Below are 25,728 nucleotides of genomic sequence, written 5' to 3'. Positions count from 1 at the left end.
TGTTATATACAGAACAATATACATACAATATGTTATATACAGAACAATATACATACAATATGTTATATACAGAACAATATACATATAATATGTTATATAGGGAACAATATACATATAATATGTTATATAGGGAACAATATACATATAATATGTTATATAGGGAACAATATACATTCATACAATATGTTATATACAGAACAATATACATTCAATATGTTATATACAGAACAATATACATACAATATGTTATATACAGAACAATATACATACAATATGTTATATACAGAACAATATACATACAATATGTTATATACAGAACAATATACATTCAATATGTTATATACAGAACAATATACATACAATATGTTATATACAGAACAATATACATACAATATGTTACATACAGAACAATATACATTCATACAATATGTTACATACAGAACAATATACATACAATATGTTATATACAGAACAATATACATATAATATGTTGCATACAGAACAATATACATTCATACAATATGTTATATACAGAACAATATACATTCATACAATATGTTACATACAGAACAATATACATACAATATGTTATATACAGAACAATATACATTCATACAATATGTTACATACAGAACAATATACATACAATATGTTATATACAGAACAATATACATTCATACAATATGTTACATACAGAACAATATACCTACAATATGTTATATACAGAACAATATACATATAATATGTTATATACAGAACAATATACATTCATACAATATGTTACATACAGAACAATATACATTCATACAATATGTTACATACAGAACAATATACATACAATATGTTATATACAGAACAATATACATACAATATGTTACATACAGAACAATATACATACAATATGTTATATACAGAACAATATACATTCATACAATATGTTATATACAGAACAATATACATTCATACAATATGTTATATACAGAACAATATACATTCATACGATATGTTATATACAGAACAATATACATTCAATATGTTATATACAGAACAATATACATACAATATGTTACATACAGAACAATATACATTCGATATGTTATATACAGAACAATATACATTCAATATGTTATATACAGAACAATATACATTCAATATGTTATATACAGAATAATATACATACAATATGTTATATACAGAACAATATACATACAATATGTTATATACAGAACAATATACATACAATATGTTATATACAGAACAATATACATACAATATGTTATATACAGAACAATATACATATAATATGTTATATAGGGAACAATATACATTCATACAATATGTTATATACAGAACAATATACATTCAATTTGTTATATACAGAACAATATACATACAATATGTTATATACAGAACAATATACATTCAATATGTTATATACAGAACAATATACATACAATATGTTATATACAGAACAATATACATATAATATGTTACATACAGAACAATATACATTCAATATGTTATATACAGAACAATATACATTCATACAATATGTTATATACAGAACAATATACATATAATATGTTATATAGGGAACAATATACATTCATACAATATGTTATATACAGAACAATATACATTCAATTTGTTATATACAGAACAATATACATACAATATGTTATATACAGAACAATATACATTCAATATGTTATATACAGAACAATATACATACAATATGTTATATACAGAACAATATACATACAATATGTTATATACAGAACAATATACATTCAATATGTTATATACAGAACAATATACATACAATATGTTATATACAGAACAATATACATATAATATGTTACATACAGAACAATATACATACAATATGTTATATACAGAACAATATACATTCAATATGTTATATACAGAACAATATACATACAATATGTTATATACAGAACAATATACATACAATATGTTATATACAGAACAATATACATACAATATGTTATATACAGAACAATATACATTCATACAATATGTTATATACAGAACAATATACATTCAATATGTTATATACAGAACAATATACATACAATATGTTATATACAGAACAATATACATACAATATGTTATATACAGAACAATATACATACAATATGTTATATACAGAACAATATACATTCAATATGTTATATACAGAACAATATACATACAATATGTTATATACAGAACAATATACATACAATATGTTACATACAGAACAATATACATTCATACAATATGTTACATACAGAACAATATACATACAATATGTTATATACAGAACAATATACATATAATATGTTGCATACAGAACAATATACATTCATACAATATGTTATATACAGAACAATATACATTCATACAATATGTTACATACAGAACAATATACATACAATATGTTATATACAGAACAATATACATTCATACAATATGTTACATACAGAACAATATACATACAATATGTTATATACAGAACAATATACATTCATACAATATGTTACATACAGAACAATATACATTCATACAATATGTTACATACAGAACAATATACATTCATACAATATGTTACATACAGAACAATATACATACAATATGTTATATACAGAACAATATACATACAATGTTATATACAGAACAATATACATACAATATGTTATATACAGAACAATATACATACAATGTTATATACAGAACAATATACATACAATATGTTATATACAGAACAATATACATACAATGTTATATACAGAACAATATACATTCATACAATATGTTACATACAGAACAATATACATTCATACAATATGTTACATACAGAACAATATACATACAATATGTTACATACAGAACAATATACATTCATACAATATGTTACATACAGAACAATATACCTACAATATGTTATATACAGAACAATATACATATAATATGTTATATACAGAACAATATACATTCATACAATATGTTACATACAGAACAATATACATACAATATGTTATATACAGAACAATATACATACAATATGTTACATACAGAACAATATACATACAATATGTTATATACAGAACAATATACATTCATACAATATGTTATATACAGAACAATATACATTCATACAATATGTTATATACAGAACAATATACATTCATACGATATGTTATATACAGAACAATATACATTCAATATGTTATATACAGAACAATATACATACAATATGTTACATACAGAACAATATACATTCGATATGTTATATACAGAACAATATACATTCAATATGTTATATACAGAACAATATACATTCAATATGTTATATACAGAATAATATACATACAATATGTTATATACAGAACAATATACATACAATATGTTATATACAGAACAATATACATGCAATATGTTATATACAGAACAATATACATACAATATGTTATATACAGAACAATATACATATAATATGTTATATAGGGAACAATATACATTCATACAATATGTTATATACAGAACAATATACATTCAATTTGTTATATACAGAACAATATACATACAATATGTTATATACAGAACAATATACATTCAATATGTTATATACAGAACAATATACATACAATATGTTATATACAGAACAATATACATATAATATGTTATATAGGGAACAATATACATTCATACAATATGTTATAAACAGAACAATATACATTCAATTTGTTATATACAGAACAATATACATACAATATGTTATATACAGAACAATATACATTCAATATGTTATATACAGAACAATATACATACAATATGTTATATACAGAACAATATACATATAATATGTTATATAGGGAACAATATACATTCATACAATATGTTATATACAGAACAATATACATACAATATGTTACATACAGAACAATATACATACAATATGTTATATACAGAACAATATACATACAATATGTTATATACAGAACAATATACATACAATATGTTATATACAGAACAATATACATACAATATGTTATATACAGAACAATATACATTCAATATGTTATATACAGAACAATATACATACAATATGTTATATACAGAACAATATACATATAATATGTTACATACAGAACAATATACATACAATATGTTACATACAGAACAATATACATACAATATGTTATATACAGAACAATATACATTCATACAATATGTTATATACAGAACAATATACAGAACAATATGTTACATACAGAACAATATACATACAATATGTTACATACAGAACAATATACATACAATATGTTACATACAGAACAATATACATTCAATATGTTATATACAGAACAATATACATTCATACAATATGTTACATACAGAACAATATACATACAATATGTTACATACAGAACAATATACATTCATACAATATGTTATATACAGAACAATATACATTCATACAATATGTTACATACAGAACAATATACATACAATATGTTACATACAGAACAATATACATTCATACAATATGTTATATACAGAACAATATACATTCATACAATATGTTATATACAGAACAATATACATTCATACAATATGTTATATACAGAACAATATACATATAATATGTTATATACAGAACAATATACATTCATATAATATGTTATATACAGAACAATATACATTCATACAATATGTTATATACAGAACAATATACATTCATACAATATGTTACATACAGAACAATATACATACAATATGTTATATACAGAACAATATACATATAATATGTTATATACAGAACAATATACATTCATATAATATGTTATATACAGAACAATATACATTCATATAATATGTTACATACAGAACAATATACATACAATATGTTATATACAGAACAATATACATATAATATGTTATATACAGAACAATATACATACAATATGTTATATACAGAACAATATACATACGATATGTTATATACAGAACAATATACATTCAATATGTTATATACAGAACAATATACATTCAATATGTTATATACAGAACAATATACATTCAATATGTTATATACAGAACAATATACATTCAATATGTTATATACAGAACAATATACATACAATATGTTATATACAGAACAATATACATATAATATGTTATATACAGAACAATATACATACAATATGTTATATACAGAACAATATACATATAATATGTTATATACAGAACAATATACATACAATATGTTATATACAGAACAATATACATTCATACAATATGTTACATACAGAACAATATACATACAATATGTTATATACAGAACAATATACATATAATATGTTATATACACAACAATATACATTCATATAATATGTTATATACAGAACAATATACATTCATATAATATGTTACATACAGAACAATATACATACAATATGTTATATACAGAACAATATACATACAATATGTTATATACAGAACAATATACATACAATATGTTATATACAGAACAATATACATACAATATGTTATATACAGAACAATATACATACAATATGTTATATACAGAACAATATACATACAATATGTTATATACAGAACAATATACATACAATATGTTATATACAGAACAATATACATTCAATATGTTATATACAGAACAATATACATACAATATGTTATATACAGAACAATATACATATAATATGTTATATACAGAACAATATACATATAATATGTTACATACAGAACAATATACATTCATACAATATGTTACATACAGAACAATATACATACAATATGTTATATACAGAACAATATACATTCATACAATATGTTACATACAGAACAATATACATACAATATGTTATATACAGAACAATATACATATAATATGTTATATACAGAACAATATACATTCATATAATATGTTATATACAGAACAATATACATTCATATAATATGTTACATACAGAACAATATACATACAATATGTTATATACAGAACAATATACATTCATACATTATGTTATATACAGAACAATATACATTCATACAATATGTTATATACAGAACAATATACATACAATATGTTATATACAGAACAATATACATACAATATGTTATATACAGAACAATATACATACAATATGTTACATACAGAACAATATACATTCATACAATATGTTACATACAGAAGGTTTAAAGGACCAATCATGTATGCCAGTACACCTACTGTTTGTTTTAGTGCGTATTATTATATTATGTGGGTGTGTGTGTGTGCGTTCCAATGACACTAATACAATTGCACCCTAACCTTTCATTGGCCCTCCATAGGACAACGAGTCATTGATCTCCCGTGAGGACTTCCTGGAGAGCGTGAAGCTGAGTGTCCCGCACGCCAACGAAATCGGCCAGGAGGCTGTGGTGCTGCAGGTACGCAGACCAGCAGGATAAGGAGGTGGACCTGTAGCCAAAAGGTTGTTGGTTAGAAACCCGGATTAAGCCGGGCTCTGTAAAAAAGTGGAAATTGATCTGGCACCTTGAGGTTTGCTGGATGTATGTGATTAGTGAATCAAGTAGTCTAATAAAGTTGTGTTGTATCAAGGTCCCTGGTTTGAATACCAGTCTAATAAAGTTGTGTTGTATCAAGGTCCCTGGTTTGAATACCAGTCTAATAAAGTTGTGTTGTATCAAGGTCCCTGGTTTGAATACCAGTCTAATAAAGTTGTGTTGTATCAAGGTCCCTGGTTTGAATACCAGTCTAATAAAGTTGTGTTGTATCAAGGTCCCTGGTTTGAATACCAGTCTAATAAAGTTGTGTTGTATCAAGGTCCCTGGTTTGAATACCAGTCTAATAAAGTTGTGTTGTATCAAGGTCTCCGGTTTGAAAACAAGTCTAATAAAGTTTTGTGTTACAGTACACTGACTGGTTCGATGAGAACAATGGAGTGAAGAACCGAGACTCCCTGGATGACGTGGTCGGAGACCATAATGTCATCTGCCCTCTGCAGCAGTTTGCCAGGACCTACTCCCAGCTCCACTCTAACCTGGGTGCCAACAATGGACAACAGGCGGGCAACGCTGGGGCCATGACCAAGGACGGGAACTCACAAAGTAAGAATTGTTCACAAATGTTTTTTCAAATATGTTGTTTAATGTCTGGTTGGTTTTTAAAGTAACTGTTCAGAGAAAATCTTACTTTTAAAAGATCAAATTCTGTTAACTCATACCCAAATAATGTTGTTGGCTCATCCTATACTCTTATTTGTGGCAAAGCAAAAATGTGAGAATTTTAGCATTTTTTTAACCCTCAACTACTCACATTAATAATTTTGATACCGGTGTAGAATATTTTTGATACCGGCTTGATTTAAGATGATCACACCCCCGAGTAGAGTAATCCCATGTAATTAGACTAGATTTGGCATCATCCTAAGCACACCACTGACACTTATATCATTTCAATAAACGTTTTCAGCAGCGTCACACATTGTTATTCACATACTTGGCTGTCACAACAACAAATTATTTGCATGATACGTATGCTGCCACTCTGTGTTACCCAGCCTGCTAACACTGACAGTAAAGCTGTCACATTATACTGACCTGCTAACACTGACAGTAAAGCTGTCACATTATACTGACAGTAAAACTGTCACATTATACTGACAGTACAACTGTCACATTATACTGACCTGCTAACACTGACAGTAAAGCTGTCACATTATACTGACAGTACAACTGTCACATTATACTGACAGTACAACTGTCACATTATACTGACAGTACAACTGTCACATTATACTGACAGTACAACTGTCACATTATACTGACAGTAAAGCTGTCACATTATACTGACAGTAAAGCTGTCACATTATACTGACAGTACAACTGTCACATTATACTGACAGTACAACTGTCACATTATACTGACAGTACAACTGTCACATTATACTGACAGTACAACTGTCACATTATACTGACGTCCCTGTTTGTTTACCGCTGTCTTTTTCGCCGGTTAACTGACATTAGCTGGCAGTCTAGTGAGAGAAATTAATCTGGATCTAATTTGCTAGTCTTAGACATGCCGCGTAACTGCTTCCTGTCTTTGCCTGCAGTCTAGGTATCTAGAAAAGTTGATTATTGTTGGCTTGACTATATGTCCTTTCAACTTGCTGGAGACCAGCTGGGGAGACAACCTTAGTAGACTATGGTGATATCTACACCTACATGGTGGAATCTCCAGGGTTACACAGGCAATACACATAGCTAGTTAGATACAAACAAGTATTAGCTAGTGACTTACCGTGAATGAAGTGCTTCGAAACACACCAATTTATTGAGTAACCGGAGCCCACAGCTTTCCATCATCATTGCGTCGTATAGCCTGAAACCATGAGGTTCGTCTAACATTGGTCCTCGGGCAGTTGATTAAACTTAATTTGGCAGTCATTTCTCCTGCTATTGTTCAAACAAAACGGTACGCAGCAGCTTGTCGGCATCTATGAAAGCAGGGTTAGTCAGCTATCCTTAGCTAGCTGTGTCATGTACTGTCATGTTGTCTTGTCTCTGTCCTTTCCCTTCACCCTGTCTCCCTCTGCTGGTCGTGTTAGGTTACCTTTTCTCCCCCGCTTTCCCCCAGCTGTCCCTTGTCTCCTCTAACTACCCATTCACCCCGTTCCCCACCTGTTCCCTTTTTCCCTCTGATTAGGTCCCTATATCTCTCTCTGTTTCTGCTCCTGTCCTTGTCGGATTCTTGTTTGTTTGTGTCATTCATGCCTGAACCAGACTGCCGTCATGTTTGCTGTAACCTTGTCCTGTCCTGTCGGAATCTGCCGGTCCATCTGAGCCTACCTATGTTTGGTAATTAAAGAAGCTCTGTTTAAGTTGATTCGCTTTTGGGTCCTCATTCACGCACCGTAACAGAAGAATCCGACCAAGAATGGACCCAGCGACTTCGGATCCTCTCCACTCAGCCGTCGAGATCCAGGGAGCGATGCTAGGCAGACACGAGCAGGAATTGTCTGCTGCTCGACATGCCGTTGAGACCCTGGCCACCCAAGTCTCCAACCTCACAGAACAGGTTCACCATCTCCGCCTCGATCCACCGGCCACTTCCAGGGCTTTCGAATCTCCGGAGCCCAGAATCAATAACCCGCCGTGTTATTCTGGGGAGCCCACTGAATGCCGCTCGTTCCTCACCCAGTGTGATATTGTGTTTTCTCTCCAGCCCAACACTTACTCCAGGAGCACTGCTCGTGTCGCCTACGTCATATCTCTCCTTATTGGACGGGCTCGTGAGTGGGGCACGGCAATCTGGGAGGCAAGGGCTGAGTGTACTAACCAGTATCAAGACTTTAAGGAGGAGATGATACGGGTTTTTGATCGATCTGTTTTTGGGGAGGAGGCTTCCAGGGCCCTGTCTTCCCTATGTCAAGGCAATCGATCCATAACAGACTACTCTATTGAGTTTCGCACTCTTGCTGTCTCCAGTGGCTGGAACGAGCCGGCCTTGCTCGCTCGTCTTCTGGAGGGTTTCCGCGCAGAGGTAAAGGATGAGATTCTCTCCCGGGAGGTTCCTTCCAGCGTGGATTCCTTGATTGAACTCGCTATTCGCATTGAGCGACGGGTTGATCTTCGTCACCGAGCTCGTGGAAAGGAGCTCGCGCTCTCCGTCGCCTCCCTCTCCGCATCACTACCATCTTCCTCTGCCGGCTCGGGTGCTGAGCCCATGCAGCTGGGAGGTATCCGCATCTCGACTAAGGAGAGGGAACGGAGAATCACCAACCGCCTCTGTCTCTATTGCGGTTCCGCTGGTCATTTTGTCACTTCATGTCCAGTAAAAGGCCAGAGCTCGTCAGTAAGCGGAGGGCTACTGGTGAGCGCTACTACTCCTGTCTCTCCTTCAAGATCCTGCACTACCTTGTCGGTCCATCTACGCTGGACCGGTTCGTCAGCTTCCTGCAGTGCCTTAATAGACTCTGGGGCGGAGGGCTGTTTTATGGACGAGACCTGGGCTCGGGAACATGACATTCCTCTCAGACAGTTAAAGGAGCCCACGGCCTTGTTTGCCCTGGATGGTAGTCCTCTCCCCAGGATTCAGCGTGAGACGCTACCTTTAACCCTCACTGTTTCTGGTAATCATAGTGAAACCATTTCTTTTTTAATTTTTCGTTCACCTTTTACACCTGTTGTTTTGGGCCATCCCTGGCTAGTTTGTCATAATCCTTCCATTAATTGGTCTAGTAATTCTATCCTCTCCTGGAACGTCTCTTGTCATGTGAAATGTTTAATGTCTGCTATCCCTCCTGTTTCCTCTGTCTCTTCTTCACAGGAGGAGCCTGGTGATTTGACAGGGGTGCCGGAGGAATATCACGATCTGCGCACGGTGTTCAGTCGGTCCAGGGCCACCTCTCTTCCTCCACACCGGTCGTATGATTGTAGTATTGATCTCCTTCCGGGAACCACCCCCCCCCCGGGGTAGACTATACTCTCTGTCGGCTCCCGAACGTAAGGCTCTCGAAGATTATTTGTCTGTAGCTCTTGACGCCGGTACCATAGTCCCCTCCTCCTCTCCCGCCGGAGCGGGGTTTTTTTTTGTCAAGAAGAAGGACGGGTCTCTGCGCCCCTGCATAGATTATCGAGGGCTGAATGACATAACAGTGAAGAATCGTTATCCGCTTCCTCTTATGTCTTCAGCCTTCGAGATCCTGCAGGGAGCCAGGTTTTTCACTAAGTTGGACCTTCGTAACGCTTACCATCTCGTGCGCATCAGGGAGGGGGACGAGTGGAAGACGGCGTTTAACACTCCGTTAGGGCACTTTGAATACCGGGTTCTTCCTTTCGGCCTCGCTAACGCTCCAGCTGTCTTTCAGGCATTAGTCAATGATGTCCTGAGAGACATGCTGAACATCTTTGTTTTCGTTTACCTTGACGATATCCTGATTTTTTCACCGTCACTCCAGATTCATGTTCAGCACGTTCGACGTGTCCTCCAGCGCCTTTTAGAGAATTGTCTTTTTGTGAAGGCTGAGAAGTGCACTTTTCATGCCTCCTCCGTCACATTTCTCGGTTCTGTTATTTCCGCTGAAGGCATTAAGATGGATCCCGCTAAGGTCCAAGCTGTCATTGATTGGCCCGTCCCTAAGTCACGCGTCGAGCTGCAGCGCTTTCTCGGCTTCGCGAACTTCTATCGTCGTTTCATCCGTAATTTCGGTCAGGTGGCAGCTCCTCTCACAGCCCTTACTTCTGTCAAGACGTGCTTTAAGTGGTCCGTTTCCGCCCAGGGAGCTTTTGATCTCCTCAAGAATCGTTTTACATCCGCTCCTATCCTTGTTACACCTGACGTCTCTAGACAGTTCGTTGTCGAGGTTGACGCGTCAGAGGTGGGAGTGGGAGCCATCCTTTCTCAGCGCTCCCTCTCTGACGACAAGGTCCACCCATGCGCGTATTTTTCTCATCGCCTGTCGCCGTCGGAACGTAACTATGATGTGGGTAACCGCGAACTGCTCGCCATCCGGTTAGCCCTAGGCGAATGGCGACAGTGGTTGGAGGGGGCGACCGTTCCTTTTGTCGTTTGGACTGACCATAGGAACCTTGAGTACATCCGTTCTGCCAAACGACTTAATGCGCGTCAGGCGCGTTGGGCGCTGTTTTTCGCTCGTTTCGAGTTCGTGATTTCTTATCGTCCGGGCTCTAAGAACACCAAGCCTGATGCTTTGTCTCGTCTCTTCAGTTCTTCAGTAGCCTCCACTGACCCCGAGGGGATTCTCCCTGAGGGGCGTGTTGTCGGGTTGACTGTCTGGGGAATTGAGAGGCAGGTAAAGCAAGCACTCACTCAAACTCCGTCGCCGCGCGCTTGTCCTAGGAACCTTCTTTTCGTTCCCGTTCCTACTCGTCTGGCCGTTCTTCAGTGGGCTCACTCTGCCAAGTTAGCCGGCCACCCTGGCGTTCGGGGTACGCTTGCTTCCATTCGCCAGCGTTTCTGGTGGCCCACCCGGGAGCATGACACGCGTCGTTTCGTGGCTGCTTGTTCGGTCTGCGCGCAGACTAAGTCCGGTAACTCTCCTCCTGCCGGCCGTCTCAGGCCGCTTCCTATTCCCTCTCGACCGTGGTCTCACATCGCCTTAGATTTTGTCACCGGACTGCCTTCGTCAGCGGGGAAGACTGTTATTCTTACGGTTGTCGATAGGTTCTCTAAGGCGGCTCATTTCATTCCCCTTGCTAAGCTTCCTTCTGCTAAAGAGACGGCACAAATCATCATCGAGAATGTTTTCAGAATTCATGGCCTTCCGTCAGACGTCGTTTCGGACAGAGGTCCGCAATTCACGTCTCAATTTTGGAGGGAGTTTTGCCGTTTGATTGGGGCTTCCGTCAGTCTCTCTTCCGGCTTTCACCCCCAGTCTAACGGTCAAGCAGAACGGGCCAATCAGACTATTGGTCGCATCTTACGCAGTCTTTCTTTTCGCAACCCTGCGTCTTGGTCAGAACAGCTCCCCTGGGCAGAATACGCCCACAACTCGCTTCCTTCGTCTGCGACCGGGCTATCTCCTTTTCAGAGTAGCCTCGGGTACCAGCCTCCGTTGTTCTCATCTCAGTTCGCCGAGTCCAGCGTCCCCTCCGCTCAGGCTTTTGTCCAACGTTGCGAGCGCACCTGGAAGAGGGTCAGGTCTGCACTTTGCCGTTATAGGGCGCAGACTGTGAGAGCTGCCAATAAGCGTAGACCGAAGAGCCCTAGATATTGTCGCGGTCAGAGAGTTTGGCTCTCCACTCAGAACCTTCCCCTTAAGACGGCTTCTCGCAAGTTGACCCCGCGGTTCATTGGTCCATTCCGTATCTCTCAGGTCATTAATCCTGTCGCAGTGCGACTTCTTCTTCCGCGATATCTTCGTCGCGTCCACCCGGTCTTCCATGTCTCCTGTGTTAAGCCCGTTCTTCGCGCCCCCGCTCGTCTTTCCCCCCCCCCCCCCATCCTTGTCGAGGGCGCACCTATCTACAGGGTCCGTAAAATCTTGGACATGCGTCCTCGGGGCCGTGGTCATCAGTACCTAGTTGACTGGGAGGGGTACGGTCCTGAGGAGAGGAGTTGGGTTCCCTCTCGGGACGTGCTGGACCGTGCGCTGATTGATGATTTCCTCCGTTGCCGCCAGGTTTCCTCCTCGAGTGCGCCAGGAGGCGCTCGGTGAGTGGGGGGGTACTGTCATGTACTGTCATGTTGTCTTGTCTCTGTCCTTTCCCTTCACCCTGTCTCCCTCTGCTGGTCGTGTTAGGTTACCTTTTCTCCCCCGCTTTCCCCCAGCTGTCCCTTGTCTCCTCTAACTACCCATTCACCCCGTTCCCCACCTGTTCCCTTTTTCCCTCTGATTAGGTCCCTATATCTCTCTCTGTTTCTGCTCCTGTCCTTGTCGGATTCTTGTTTGTTTGTGTCATTCATGCCTGAACCAGACTGCCGTCATGTTTGCTGTAACCTTGTCCTGTCCTGTCGGAATCTGCCGGTCCATCTGAGCCTACCTATGTTTGGTAATTAAAGAAGCTCTGTTTAAGTTGATTCGCTTTTGGGTCCTCATTCACGCACCGTAACAAGCTGAAGAAAGTCCATTTGGAATTGGCTCTTTGGCTGATAATCGTGACAAACTGTCGCATGGAATATACATCTGTTCACGCTAACATTTTTACGGTTAGAATCAGTGTTTTTAGGTGTGATGTAGTTTGTTGATTTAAAAGACGACATGAAAGTATCTTAAAAATGACCAACCAATCATGTACAAAATGTTCATAGAATGATCAAAAAACAATCATTCAGACGTTGTTGGGTTATGAGTAAAGTAGGAAACTTAATGAAGGGAGTAACCTAAGAAATGTAACATGGGAGTGAAGGGAGTAACCTGTGTCTGTACCCTCCTCGGGGGCATGGTCACGTTAAGCCACGCCTCGCCGTGTGTATCTATACGCCCACTCCATTCCAACACAGAAATATGTTTTTTTTTAACATGCTTAATTGCCATTTTTTGGAAGGAAAACTATTTCATTCATAATGTAATTGATGTTGTTCAAACAAAAAGTCTAACTCAAAGTCCTGTGTTATGATATAATATATGCCATTTAGCAGACGTTTTTATCCAAAGCGACTTACAGCCATGCGTGCATACATTTGACGTATGAGTGGTACCAGGAATCAAACCCACTACTCTGGTGTTACAAGCACCATGCTCTACCATTGCCCCTCCTATCCCTCCATTGATCCCAGGTGGAGTGTACCTGTTTGCCTGTTACAGGTATGAAGTATAATACACCAGAGTGGTTGATGTCATAGTCCTGCATAGCTCTAGGCAGCCATCTTGGTCATGGATTCATTCTGGTGTCCTATTTTATTGTATGCTCTACCCCAAACTCTATAGGTGGAGTGTACCTGTACCTGTTTGACCACCGTGCGTCTAACCTGGCGTGGCCTGGGTGGATGGGCGTTATCCATGGTTACGAGATAGAGTTTGTGTTCGGCATGCCACTGGAGAAGAGACTCAACTACACAGCCGAGGAGGAGAAACTGAGCCGACGCATGATGAGATACTGGGCTAACTTCGCACGCACCGGGTAATGGAGAGAGAGAGAGGGAGGGTGGGTGGGATAGAGAGAGAGGGGGGAGAGAGCGAGATAGGGAGAGGGAGGGGGGAGAGAGCGAGAAAGAGAGAGGGGGGAGAGAGCGAGATGGAGAGGGGAGAGGGAGGGGGGAGAGAGCGAGAAAGAGGGGGGAGAGAGAGGGGAGGGGGGGGGAGAGAGAGGGGAGGGGGGGGGGAGAGGGCGAGAGAGAGGGGAGAGAGAGGGGGGAGAGAGCGAGATGGAGAGGGGAGAGGGAGGGGGGAGAGAGCGAGAAAGAGGGGGGAGAGAGCGAGAAAGAGGGGGGCATATCTCTCTTCCTCTCTCTGACTCCTTCCTTCCACCTCTCTCTCCAGTAACCCCAACATCAATTTTGACGGCAGTGTGGATAGCAGGCAGAAGTGGCCGCAGTTCACCAACAGTGAGCAAAAACACGTGGGGCTGAACACAGAATCTCTGAAGATCCACAAGGGCCTGCGGAACCAGCTGTGTGCATTCTGGAACCGCTTTCTGCCACGCCTCCTCAATATCACCGGTAAGGGGGTTACACACGCATATTCATTATTGAATTAATTATTGGGCTGCAAGTACATATTCAACTGATTTATACAGAGGGTTAATTAATATTCTGAGGGAGCTCTGTGTAGCTAACTGTCTTTTGCAGAGAAAAAATACTCAACTGACTGATAGAACTATAAAAAGAACTGAGACAGGAGAGGGGGGGGCGGGAGGAGAGAGAGAAGGGGGGAGGGGGTGAGATGGTGTAGATTGTTTGGTTTTGCAGTGGAACTTTGTTCGTGGTCAGTATTGTGAACTATAGCGAATCGCCTCCCTGCTAAACTGACCCAGAGTCAGATTGGATGAAGAAGTATAGGACAATGATGTCATAGATTTTAGGTTAGCTCTGGCATCTAAATGCCATGCACACATTCTTGGGAACCAGATGTTACATCCAGTGGTTAATTTGTAAATCGGGAGGTGGGGCACAAAAAGTGAGTGTGCGAGGGGGGGGACCTGAGGAGTTCTGAGGTACCAGAATGCCTGAGAAAGATAAATCACCTTTATAATAACGCATTGCATGCATATCATTGCATTTGTGTAGTGGCATAGAACATTAGAGTAGAGGCATTTACAGAAGTTGAACAAAAAGTTGTGAAAAATGTGATATTTTTTAAACGCATTAGGCCCGGGCTGAAAATCTACTTTTTCACATTACGTTTTTTGAGGGGGCAGGAGAATTAACGAAGAGGCAACTCAAATTAACTTTACTCGCTTTTATTATAATTTTTACATTGAAAAAAGTGAATGATTTTTTTTTTATGCCACGGGAGGTACAGGATCCGGCCAAATAGGTTCAGGAACATAACAGGAGGTACAGGATCCGGCCAAATAGGTTCAGGAACATAACAGGAGGTACAGGATCCGGCCAAATAGGTTCAGGAACATAACAGGAGGTACAGGATCCGGCCAAATAGGTTCAGGAACATAACAGGAGGTACAGGATCCGGCCAAATAGGTTCAGGAACATAACAGGAGGTACAGGATCCGGCCAAATAGGTTCAGGAACATAACAGGAGGTACAGGATCCGGCCAAATAGGTTCAGGAACATAACAGGAGGTACAGGATCCGGCCAAATAGGTTCAGGAACATAACAGGAGGTACAGGATCCGGCCAAATAGGTTCAGGAACATAACAGGAGGTACAGGATCCGGCCAAATAGGTTCAGGAACATAACAGTTCAAAATGTAGAACAGGATCCGGCTCAAATTAAACACTGACCGCATTCCAAATCGCACCCTAATCTCTATAAAGTGCACTACTTTTACCAGGGCCCATAGGGCAGCCTGTTCACTATAAACTCAAAAGGGTGCCAGTTGAGACAGGTTAGCAGGAGGAAGAGAATAGAGATGAGCCGGCTCTTGTAGGTGAACGTTGGGAGCCAGCTCGCATATCAGAAGAGCTGAATCTATTTATTAAAAAAATAAAGATATGAATATTCAAAATATTTAAATAAATAGAATTAACTAATTAAAATAATGAAAAAAGGAAATAAAATAATATAGGCCTAAATCCTCAAGCGGGCACACATTCGTTCTGACTGTCTGCTCAGACTAACAGCCTCACCTGTTGTTCCTGTCAATCAGACACGCAGTGTCAACCAATGAACCAAAGATGCGTGAGGGAGGGCGGAGCCAACTCACTCACAGTCACACACTTAGCAGCCGAGGAGAGAGAGGAAGGACAGCTGTGAAAACAACAGCTGGAAAATGAGTCGGAATCACAGTAGCTTTTGGATGCATTTTAATAATGTAGACAATGTTAGAACACAGTATAGAATTTGCAAAACAAAATCTCATATAAAGCCGGTTCTACGCACAACCTACACCGACATATGGGAACTGTTCACCCAACTGTGAAGCTAGCTGTAGCGGAGCTTCCAGAAACTAGCGGGCCTGCTAGTGATAGCGGTGGAGCCAGCACCTCCACACGTGGAGATGTATCCACTCAGTCAACTAGGCCTTATCTGCCACCCACAGCAACAGTCTTCTATGGACCAGTTAATGCCAAAGTCTATGCCTGTAGCAAAACAAGGCTAAATTGATATTGCATTAGCTAAAAGGATTGCCACCAATTTCCAGTCATTTTCAATCGTGGAGGACAGAGGTTTTAGAAATTATAGCAATAGTCTAAATCCAATGTACACAATTCCAAGCAGGAAACCCTTTTAAAATCACTTATTCCACAACTGTTCGAGAGCACACAGGCTTCAGTGCGGAAAGAGTCCAAAAAGCTACTGCAGTTTGCCAATTTATATGTTGAGGCGGTTTCTTGAGTTAAAGGATGCCATCATCTCTACCCTGGCCATTGTCAATGCACCTGTTGATGCTCTGACCCAAGAGGAATAGGAGGTGGTGGAGGAGGAGTGCAGAGTCCTGGAACCCTTTGAGCTGGTCACTGTGGAGGTCAGTGGAGAGAGATACAGTAAGCAGTTATTACTACATCATTATTTAATCCAGTATTATATATGAATATGAGCAGTAGATGGGAATGTAGTATCAGTAGACAAAGCATGAACCTGAACTAATAAGTTACTCTTCTCTCTTTTCAGCTATGTGGCAGCCTCACAAATGATACTCCTGTGTCAGGGTCTGCAGCGAATCACAGCCAGCCGCCAGAGAGAAGCAAATGTAACCACAGGACATGTGACAGATTTATTGGAGACCCAATGTTCATCAATGGACAGAAAGTTCCACAGAATGGAATATAATCACGTGCTATCACAAATCGCTGCACTTGACCCCGGTGTAAGAAGTTAGCCTTCAGTGATGCCAGAGTGATTGATGAGGCTCTTCAAAGAATAACCTCAGCAGCAGGGAGGGACAGCCCCAGCAGTCAGCTGGCTCAGGCACCAGGGCAACAGGAAGAAGAGGGATCAGATGGAGCAGAAGCACCAGCAGTAGTGCCACAAACGTCTGCTGTTTGGATGCTGTTTGACGAGAGAGTAACTGGGGATGCAACACGAAGGAATCCCTCAGCAGATGCCATAATGGAGGTCCGATCCTATTTGGAGGAGCCCCTCCCCCAAAGATCTGCAGAACCTCTGAGCTGGTGGAAGAACAAGGCCTCTTGTCTACCCACGGCTTACTAAAGTCATGACAGGGAGACTCTTGATAGTGGCCACATCCGTTCCCTCTGAGAGGGTCTTCTCAAAAACGGGACAAATAATTACTGAGAGAAGAAACCACATCAGCCCTTCGAAAGTGAGGCAGCTTGCATTTCTGAATGCAAATCTCTCATAAAAGCTAAATATGGTCAGCATTGCTGTGTGCTGCTGGTTATAACATGGCAATAAAGAAGAGAGAGAAAAGAGGGACCAGTTTGATGTTTTCAGTGGGATGCTGCAGTTTTGCACATTGTTACTTATTTTTCTTTGATATGGTGCAATATTCTATTACGCTGTTCAGATTGTATTAGTTTTGAATTGTTACATTTATATGCATTTTGTTTATATACATTAAAAAGTTGTACTTTAAATGCAAATGTTTAATAGCATTATTTTTCATAACAAACCAATGCATTTTAAAATACATTGTGGTTAAGGTAGAGTATGAATTCATTTACTAATTTAATTAGAATTGTTTTAACACCAATCCTAGTCAAACTATCATCTTTCATTTATAACTCTTATACAGTGGGGAGAACAAGTATTTGATACACTGCCGATTTTGCAGGTTTCCCTACTTACAAAGCATGTAGAGGTCTATTTTTATCATAGGTACACTTCAACTGTGAGAGACGGCATCTAAAACAAAAATCCAGAAAATCATTGTATGATTTTTATGTAATTAATTTGCATTTTATTGCATGACATCAGTATTTGATCACCTACCAACCAGTAAGAATTCCGGCTCTCACAGACCTGTTAGTTTTTCTTTAAGAAGCCCTCCTGTTCTCCACTCATTACCTGTATTAACTACACCTGTTTGAACCTGTTACCTGTATAAAAGACCCCTGTCCACACACTCAATCAAACAGACTCCAACCTCTCCACAATGGCCAAGACCAGAAATCTGTGTAAGGACATCAGGGATAAAATTGTAGACCTGCACAAGGCTGGGATGGGCTACAGGACAATAGGCAAGCAGCTTGGTGAGAAGGCAACAACTGTTGGTGCAATTATTAGAAAATGGAAGAAGTTCAAGATGACGGTCAATCACCCTCGGTCTGGGGCTCCATGCAAGATCTCACCTCGTGGGGCATCAATGATCACGAGGAAGGTGAGGGATCAGCCCAGAATTACACGGCAGGACCTGGTCAATGACCTGAAGAGAGCTGGGACCACAGTCTCAAAGAAAACCATTAGTAACACACTACGCTGTCATGGATTAAAATCCTGCAGCGCACGCAAGGTCCCCCTGCTCAAGCCAGCGCATGTCCAGGCCCGTCTGAAGTTTGCCAATGACCATCTGGATGATCCAGTGGAGGAATGGGAGAAGGTCATGTGGTCTGATGAGTCAAAAATAGAGCTTTTTGGTCTAAACTCCACTCGCCGTGTTTGGAGGAAGAAGAAGGATGAGTACAACCCCAAGAACACCATCCCAACCGTGAAGCATGGAGTTGGAAACATCATTCTTTGGGGATGCTTTTCTGCAAAGGGGACAGGACGACTGCACCGTATTGAGGGGAGGATGGATGGGGCCATGTATCGCAAGATCTTGGCCAACAACCTCCTTCCCTCAGTAAGAGCATTGAAGATGGGTCGTGGCTGGGTCTTCCAGAATGACAACGACCCGAAACACACAGCCAGGGCAACTATGGAGTGGCTCCGTAAGAAGCATCTCAAGGTCCTGGAGTGGCCTAGCCAGTGTCCAGACCTGAACCCAATAGAAAATCTTTGGAGGGAGCTGAAAGTCCGTACTGCCCAGCGACAGCCACGAAACCTGAAGGATCTGGAGAAGGTCTGTATGGAGGAGTAGGCCAAAATCCCTGCTGCGGTGTGTGCAAACCTGGTCAAGAACTATAGGAAACGTATGATCTCTGTAATTGCAAACAAAGGTTTCTGTACCAAATATTAAGTTCTGCTTTTCTGATGTATCAAATACTGTCATAAAATAAAATGCAATTTAATTACTTAAAAATCATACAGTATGATTTTCTGGATTTTTGTTTGAGATACCGTCTCACACAGTTGAAGTGTACCTAATGATTAAAAAAAATACAGTCCTCTACATGCTTTGTAAGTAGAAAAACCTGCAAAATCGGCAGTTTATCAAATACTTGTTCTCCCCACTATATTTAATCTCCCCTTCATTCCCTCCTCCTTTGTCACTATTCCCTCCTCCGTCGTCAGTATTCCCTCTTGTCAGTATTCCCTCCTCCTTCCTCAGTATTCCTTCCGTCTTCATCAGTATTCCCTCCGTCAGTATTCCCTCCTCCGTCGTCAGTATGTGTTAATGTTAGAGATCTGTGTGAAACATGTCTGTAATCCTCTGACCCTAACCTATGACCTCTGGTCAGAAAAACAGGGTCTCCCACCCTGGGTTCCTCTCTGACTGATAGTGTGCGATTCGATCTGTGGGTGAGAGTGGTAACTCTGTCTTTCACTTGTAGTAATATCTCTCTCGCTCCCTTTCTCCTCCCCAGATAACATAGACGAGGCGGAGCGTCAGTGGAAGGTGGAGTTCCATCGCTGGTCCTCCTACATGATGCATTGGAAGAGCCAGTTCGACCATTACAGCAAGCAGGAGCGCTGCACTGACCTCTGAGGAGAGGAGAGAGAGAGAGAGAGAGAGAGAGAGAGAGAGAGATGCCGACCATGTCCTTCCATATTATCCTACATGTCTTCATGTGATATGTTGAGGCTTGGTATGTTGAGGCTTGATATGTTGAGGCTGTTATATTTAACTCAATGTGTTTTTTCTGGTTTCCATTGCAGAGGTTATAGCAGGTCTATAAGACTATTCATCAGACAGGAGTTATGGAAGGAGATGGTCATTGATGAAGAGTTTGAATAGGTGTGTGTTTGTGTGTGTGGTACGACTGAACCTCTGGGTCCCACCCACCTCATTTTTTTTTATTTTTTTTTATTTTTTATTATTTTCCAGTTGATACAAATTTCACAATCTGCTCATTTGAAATGATCTTTATTTAAAACAGCTAGTGTTGTCTGTCTATGTATCTGTTCACTTGTCTTGATCTCAAATATTCTTCCCTCTGGTTATATAGTGCTGTTCATTGTATCTCTGTGTAGTGTCTTCTGCTGTCTCAAATTGTGCACCACTTGGCTCTGGTCAAAGTAGTGTACTAGGAAGAGTACTACATAGGGAATAGAGTGTGATTTGGGATTGAGTCTGTGTGGGTCCAAATGTAAAACCTAAAACCATTGATCAACTGTTATGTTAGTCTAGGAATCTGGAGCCATGTAAATCCCTGTGTTCTGGGTTAGAAAATAACTGCACTGAAACTGTGTGTGTGTGTGTGTGTGTGTGTATGTGTTACATGTCCATCTTGATGATCACTGCTTTGGTATTGGTTTTCAATCCATAGTGTGTTTATGAACTGTGTATGCACTTGTCTGCATATATTCACATATCTCTGTCAATCGCCTATATGTAGCTAAACTAACCCCTCATGTATGCCAGTACACCTACTGTTTGTTTTAGTGCGTATTATTATATTTTGTGTGTGTGTGTGTGTGTACTGCTGATGTTGTCTCTGTACCAACGGTTGATGTGTTTCTCTCCTCCATCCCCCTCTCCATCTATCCCTCCTCCTCTCTTCTATTCCTATCTCGCTCCCTCCCATCATCTTTCTCTCTATTCCTATACATCTCTCTCCCCACTTTTTCCACCTCACTGTTTCTTATCTCTCCATCTCTCTCTCTCTCTTCCATCCATCTCTCCGTGTCCCCAGAGGATGAACGTTCTCGTTAGTCTAATGGAGGCTGAAGTAATTCACTCAGAGCGTGGGTGTGTGTGTGTGTGTGTGTAATTCACTTAGAGCGTGTGTGAAACAGCAGGATGCTGCGTCTGCCTTTTACTGGCTATGAGACTGACAGGCCTGGCTGTGCTGTATACTGCGGTGGCTGGGTTTGAAGGAGAGAGAGGGTGGAGGAGTAGAGAGTGGAATAGGGGTGAGATGAGAGAGAGATCAGGTAGAGGGGAAGGAGAGAGCGAGAGATGGAGGAACAAAGAGATAGAGAGGGATAGAAAAATTATAAAACAGGGTTCTGTGCTCCTCCTGTCTGTACCACAGTTATTGATCTTTAATGGGACATATGCATAATACCTCTGTGTGGGTTTTGATTCCTCTCTTTCAGTATGTTATTTTACTGTTACACTTGCATGCTTCAGGTTTACACCAACTACTGTGTCAGTATAATGGACTGTTGTGAGTTTGGCTGCTCTCTTGAGGGCTTTGTGATAAGTATGTCAGCCTGACTGACTGTGTATGTTTACTGTCAGTCTGAACCTCTGTCCACCTCTGTCTGTATAACTCTACAGCTGTCTGTCTGTCTCTTCGTATGTCTGTCTGTGTCCATCTGTGTGATGGTGTGTGACGTCGTCTATTTGTGATGTCATATGTGCGTGATGTCATATTGATTTGAACTCGCGTCCGTTGACACTGTGGAAGAAATCAGGATCAGCCTTGTGATTGGTCAGTGGGTCTTTCTGTGAAGCATTGTGATTGGTTTATTTACCTGGCATGTAGAACTCCTATTTAATGACTGGAGTAGAGTAGTCTAGCTTTAAAAATAAAATATATAATGTATATTGAAAAGAATTGTAAAAAGTGAAAGACTGTCTGTAATTACTTAGATACTGGATGAGTCCCAAATGGCCTCTATTCCGATAGGGCCCTAGTCAAAGATAGTGGGCCCTGGTCAAAAAGTAGTGCACTACGTAGGGAATAGGATGCTATTTGGGACATGCCCACTTTGTTTGACTGAATATAATGCATGTGTGTATCACAGGAGGTTAGTGTTAACCTTAAATGGGGAGGACGGGCTCGTGGTCATGACTGGAGCGGAATAGGTGGAATGGTACCAAACACATGGTTTCCAGGTCTTTGATGCCATTCCATTTGCTTCGTTCCCGACATTATTGTGAGCCGTTCTGCCCTCTGCAGCCTCCTGTGGTGTGTATGAATGGTTGTGTGCGTGAGTGTTCCGATGATGAGTGAGTGACAGCTGCTCAAGCACCTCTTTTCCATTAAAGAGGGCCTGCTTAACCTTTCTCCTCCAATAATATCCCCTGATGCATGTGCCGAGCACCCACCCCCTTTCTCTGTATTCTACTCCAAATGTATGACTGTTATTTTCTGTAGCGATATATTCCCTGATGTACTGATTTGTATTTTGATGATTATTACGATTATTACGACTACTATAGCTTTGAGATTAGAGTTGACGTGAGCAATAATATAAAACATATGATGAAAATATATTTGATATTTAAATGCATTGACATTTATTGTGTGATGATGATGGATGGATATTATTACCATTAACAATGAAAGGGAGGCTAATACCTGGATAAGTGTGTGTGTGTGTGTGTGTGTGTGTGTGTGTGTGTGTGTGTGACATCCTTTGATTTGAATTGTTGTATTTTTTTTCTTATGTTCTATATATTTTTCTGATTTATTTCTCTTTTGTTATATACTTTGTTTTTTTAATCCAACAGTATTACTACAGTCTACTAGTACATAGAGTATACTATAATGGTATACACAGTATAGACAGTATACTAGTACTAGAGTATTACTACAGTATACTAGTATATAGATTATGACCCTGGCCATGACCCCACTCTCCGAGGGCGTCTCGGGGGTAATTGGGAATGCAAAAAACACATTTCCAATTAGGACAAATATAAGCACCGACCAAATTATTATGTTTATACAGTATAGTATTTACTGTATACTAGTACTACTACTACTCCTGCATCCTCATTTGTTATGGTCACTAGTACTTTAAATAATACATTAGAATGGCTTTTGTAGAAGTATGTATTCATGAATGCCAGCTTGTTGTTTGTGAAATTGCAACAAAATAAAGACACCTTGCTGCTGATCAGTCATACTGAGTATCTCTCTTTCTCTGCTCTCGCCTCTCTCTTTCCTTACTCTCTCTCGGTCTCTCTCTCTCCTCTCTTACCTGTCATACAGAATCATATCATTATGTTATAGTATATTACATCTCTTTTTCTCCATCTCTGTCTCTCAGGTTTGTACTGCTGAAGCAGATTGCGCGATAGAAAGGTAAAGTTAAGGGGCCTCCAGAGTGGCACAGTGGTCTAAGGCATCGCAGTGCTTGAGGCAGGGATGTCCTTGTCCCATCACGCTCTAGCGACTCCTTGTGGCAGGCAGACTTTGGTCGCACGCTGACTTCGGTCACCAGTTGTGTGAATATATACAGTATATACAGTGGGGCAAAAAAGTATTTAGTCAGCCACCAATTGTGCAAGTTCTCCCACTTAAAAAGATGAGAGGCCTGTAATTTTCATCAATAACAAAAGTTTATCTCAATACTTTGCTATATATCCTTTGTTGGCAATGACAGAAGTCAAACGTTTTCTGTAAGTCTTCACAAGGTTTTCACACACTTGCTGATATTTTGGCCCATTCCTCCATGCAGTCGTCTTTCAGCATGACAATGATCCCAAACACACCGTCCAGGCAACGAAGGAGTGGCTTCGTAAGAAGCATTTCAAGGTCCTGGAGTGGCCTAGCCAGTCTCCAGATCTCAACCCCATAGAAAATATTTGGAGGGAGTTGAAAGTCCGTGTTGCCCAGCAACAGCCCCAAAACATCACTGCTCTAGAGGAGATCTGCATGGAGGAATGGGCCAAAATACCAGCAACCGTGTGTGAAAACCTTGTGAAGACTTAAAGAAAACGTTTGACCTCTGTTATATACCCTTTGTTGGCAATGACAAAGTATTGAGACAAACTTTTGTTATTGACCAAATACTTATTTCCCACCATAATTTGCAAAAAAAATCATTCAAAATCCTACAATGTGATTTTCTGGATTTTTTTGTCTAATTTTGTCTGTCATAGTTGAAGTGTACCTATGATGAAAATTACAGGCCTCTCTCATCTTTTTAAGTGGGAGAACTTGCACAATTGGTGGCTGACTAAATACTTTTTTTCCCCACTGTATATGTGTAAAGGTAATTTACGATTGAGCCGACATATGTATTCAGACCCCTCAACTTTTTCCACATTTTGTTAAGTTACAGCCTGTGTGCTGAGGGTTGTTGTCCTGTTGGAAGGTGACCCTTCGCCCCAGTCTGAGGTCCTCAGCACTCTGGAGCAGGTTTTCATCAAGGATCTCTCTGTACTTTGCTCCGTTCATATTTCACTCGATCCTGACTAGTCTCCCAGTCCCCGCTGCCAAATAACATCCCCACAGCATGATGCTGCCACCACCATGCTTCACAGCAGAGATGGTGCCAGGTTTCCTCCAGACGTGACGCTTGGCAGTCAGGCCAAAGAGTTCAATCTTGGTTTCACCAGAGAATCTTGTTTCTCATGGTCTGACAGTCTTTAAGTGCCTTTTGGCAAACTCCAAGGGGGCTTTTATGTGCCTTTTACTGAGGAGTG

The 25,728-nt window shown here is 39.7% G+C and overlaps 1 protein-coding gene across 5 annotated transcripts in view; it reads left to right on the top strand.

Moving 5' to 3' along the window:
• LOC110532912 (acetylcholinesterase) overlaps positions 1-23,566 on the top strand; it is a 48,470-nt gene extending 24,904 nt beyond the window's left edge. The window contains exons 7-12 of one of the 5 annotated variants that reach the window (XR_016483092.1): positions 6,364-6,462; positions 6,948-7,143; positions 14,427-14,619; positions 14,979-15,157; positions 17,522-17,586; positions 17,733-18,653. Coding sequence is in view for 2 of the 5 variants with exons in the window: in XM_036987330.2 (XP_036843225.1) it covers positions 6,364-6,462; positions 6,948-7,143; positions 14,427-14,619; positions 14,979-15,157; positions 20,768-20,889 (789 nt within the window). In the remaining 3 variants the exon portion in view is untranslated. Of the gene's footprint in view, positions 1-6,363; positions 6,463-6,947; positions 7,144-14,134; positions 14,304-14,426; positions 14,620-14,978; positions 15,158-17,457; positions 17,606-17,732; positions 18,654-20,767 lie in introns of those variants that run through there. The other 4 variants (XR_016483091.1, XM_036987330.2, XM_090183531.1 and 1 more) reach the window with 4 other exon arrangements.
• Positions 23,567-25,728: the final 2,162 nt, after the last annotated feature.

Source organism: Oncorhynchus mykiss, chromosome 9, assembly GCF_057628025.1.
Source record: "Oncorhynchus mykiss isolate SJ-2025 chromosome 9, ASM5762802v1, whole genome shotgun sequence".
NCBI lineage: Eukaryota > Metazoa > Chordata > Actinopteri > Salmoniformes > Salmonidae > Oncorhynchus > Oncorhynchus mykiss.
The sequence above is the reverse complement of the archived record's forward strand: the minus strand, read 5'-3'. Positions and strand labels throughout refer to the sequence as shown.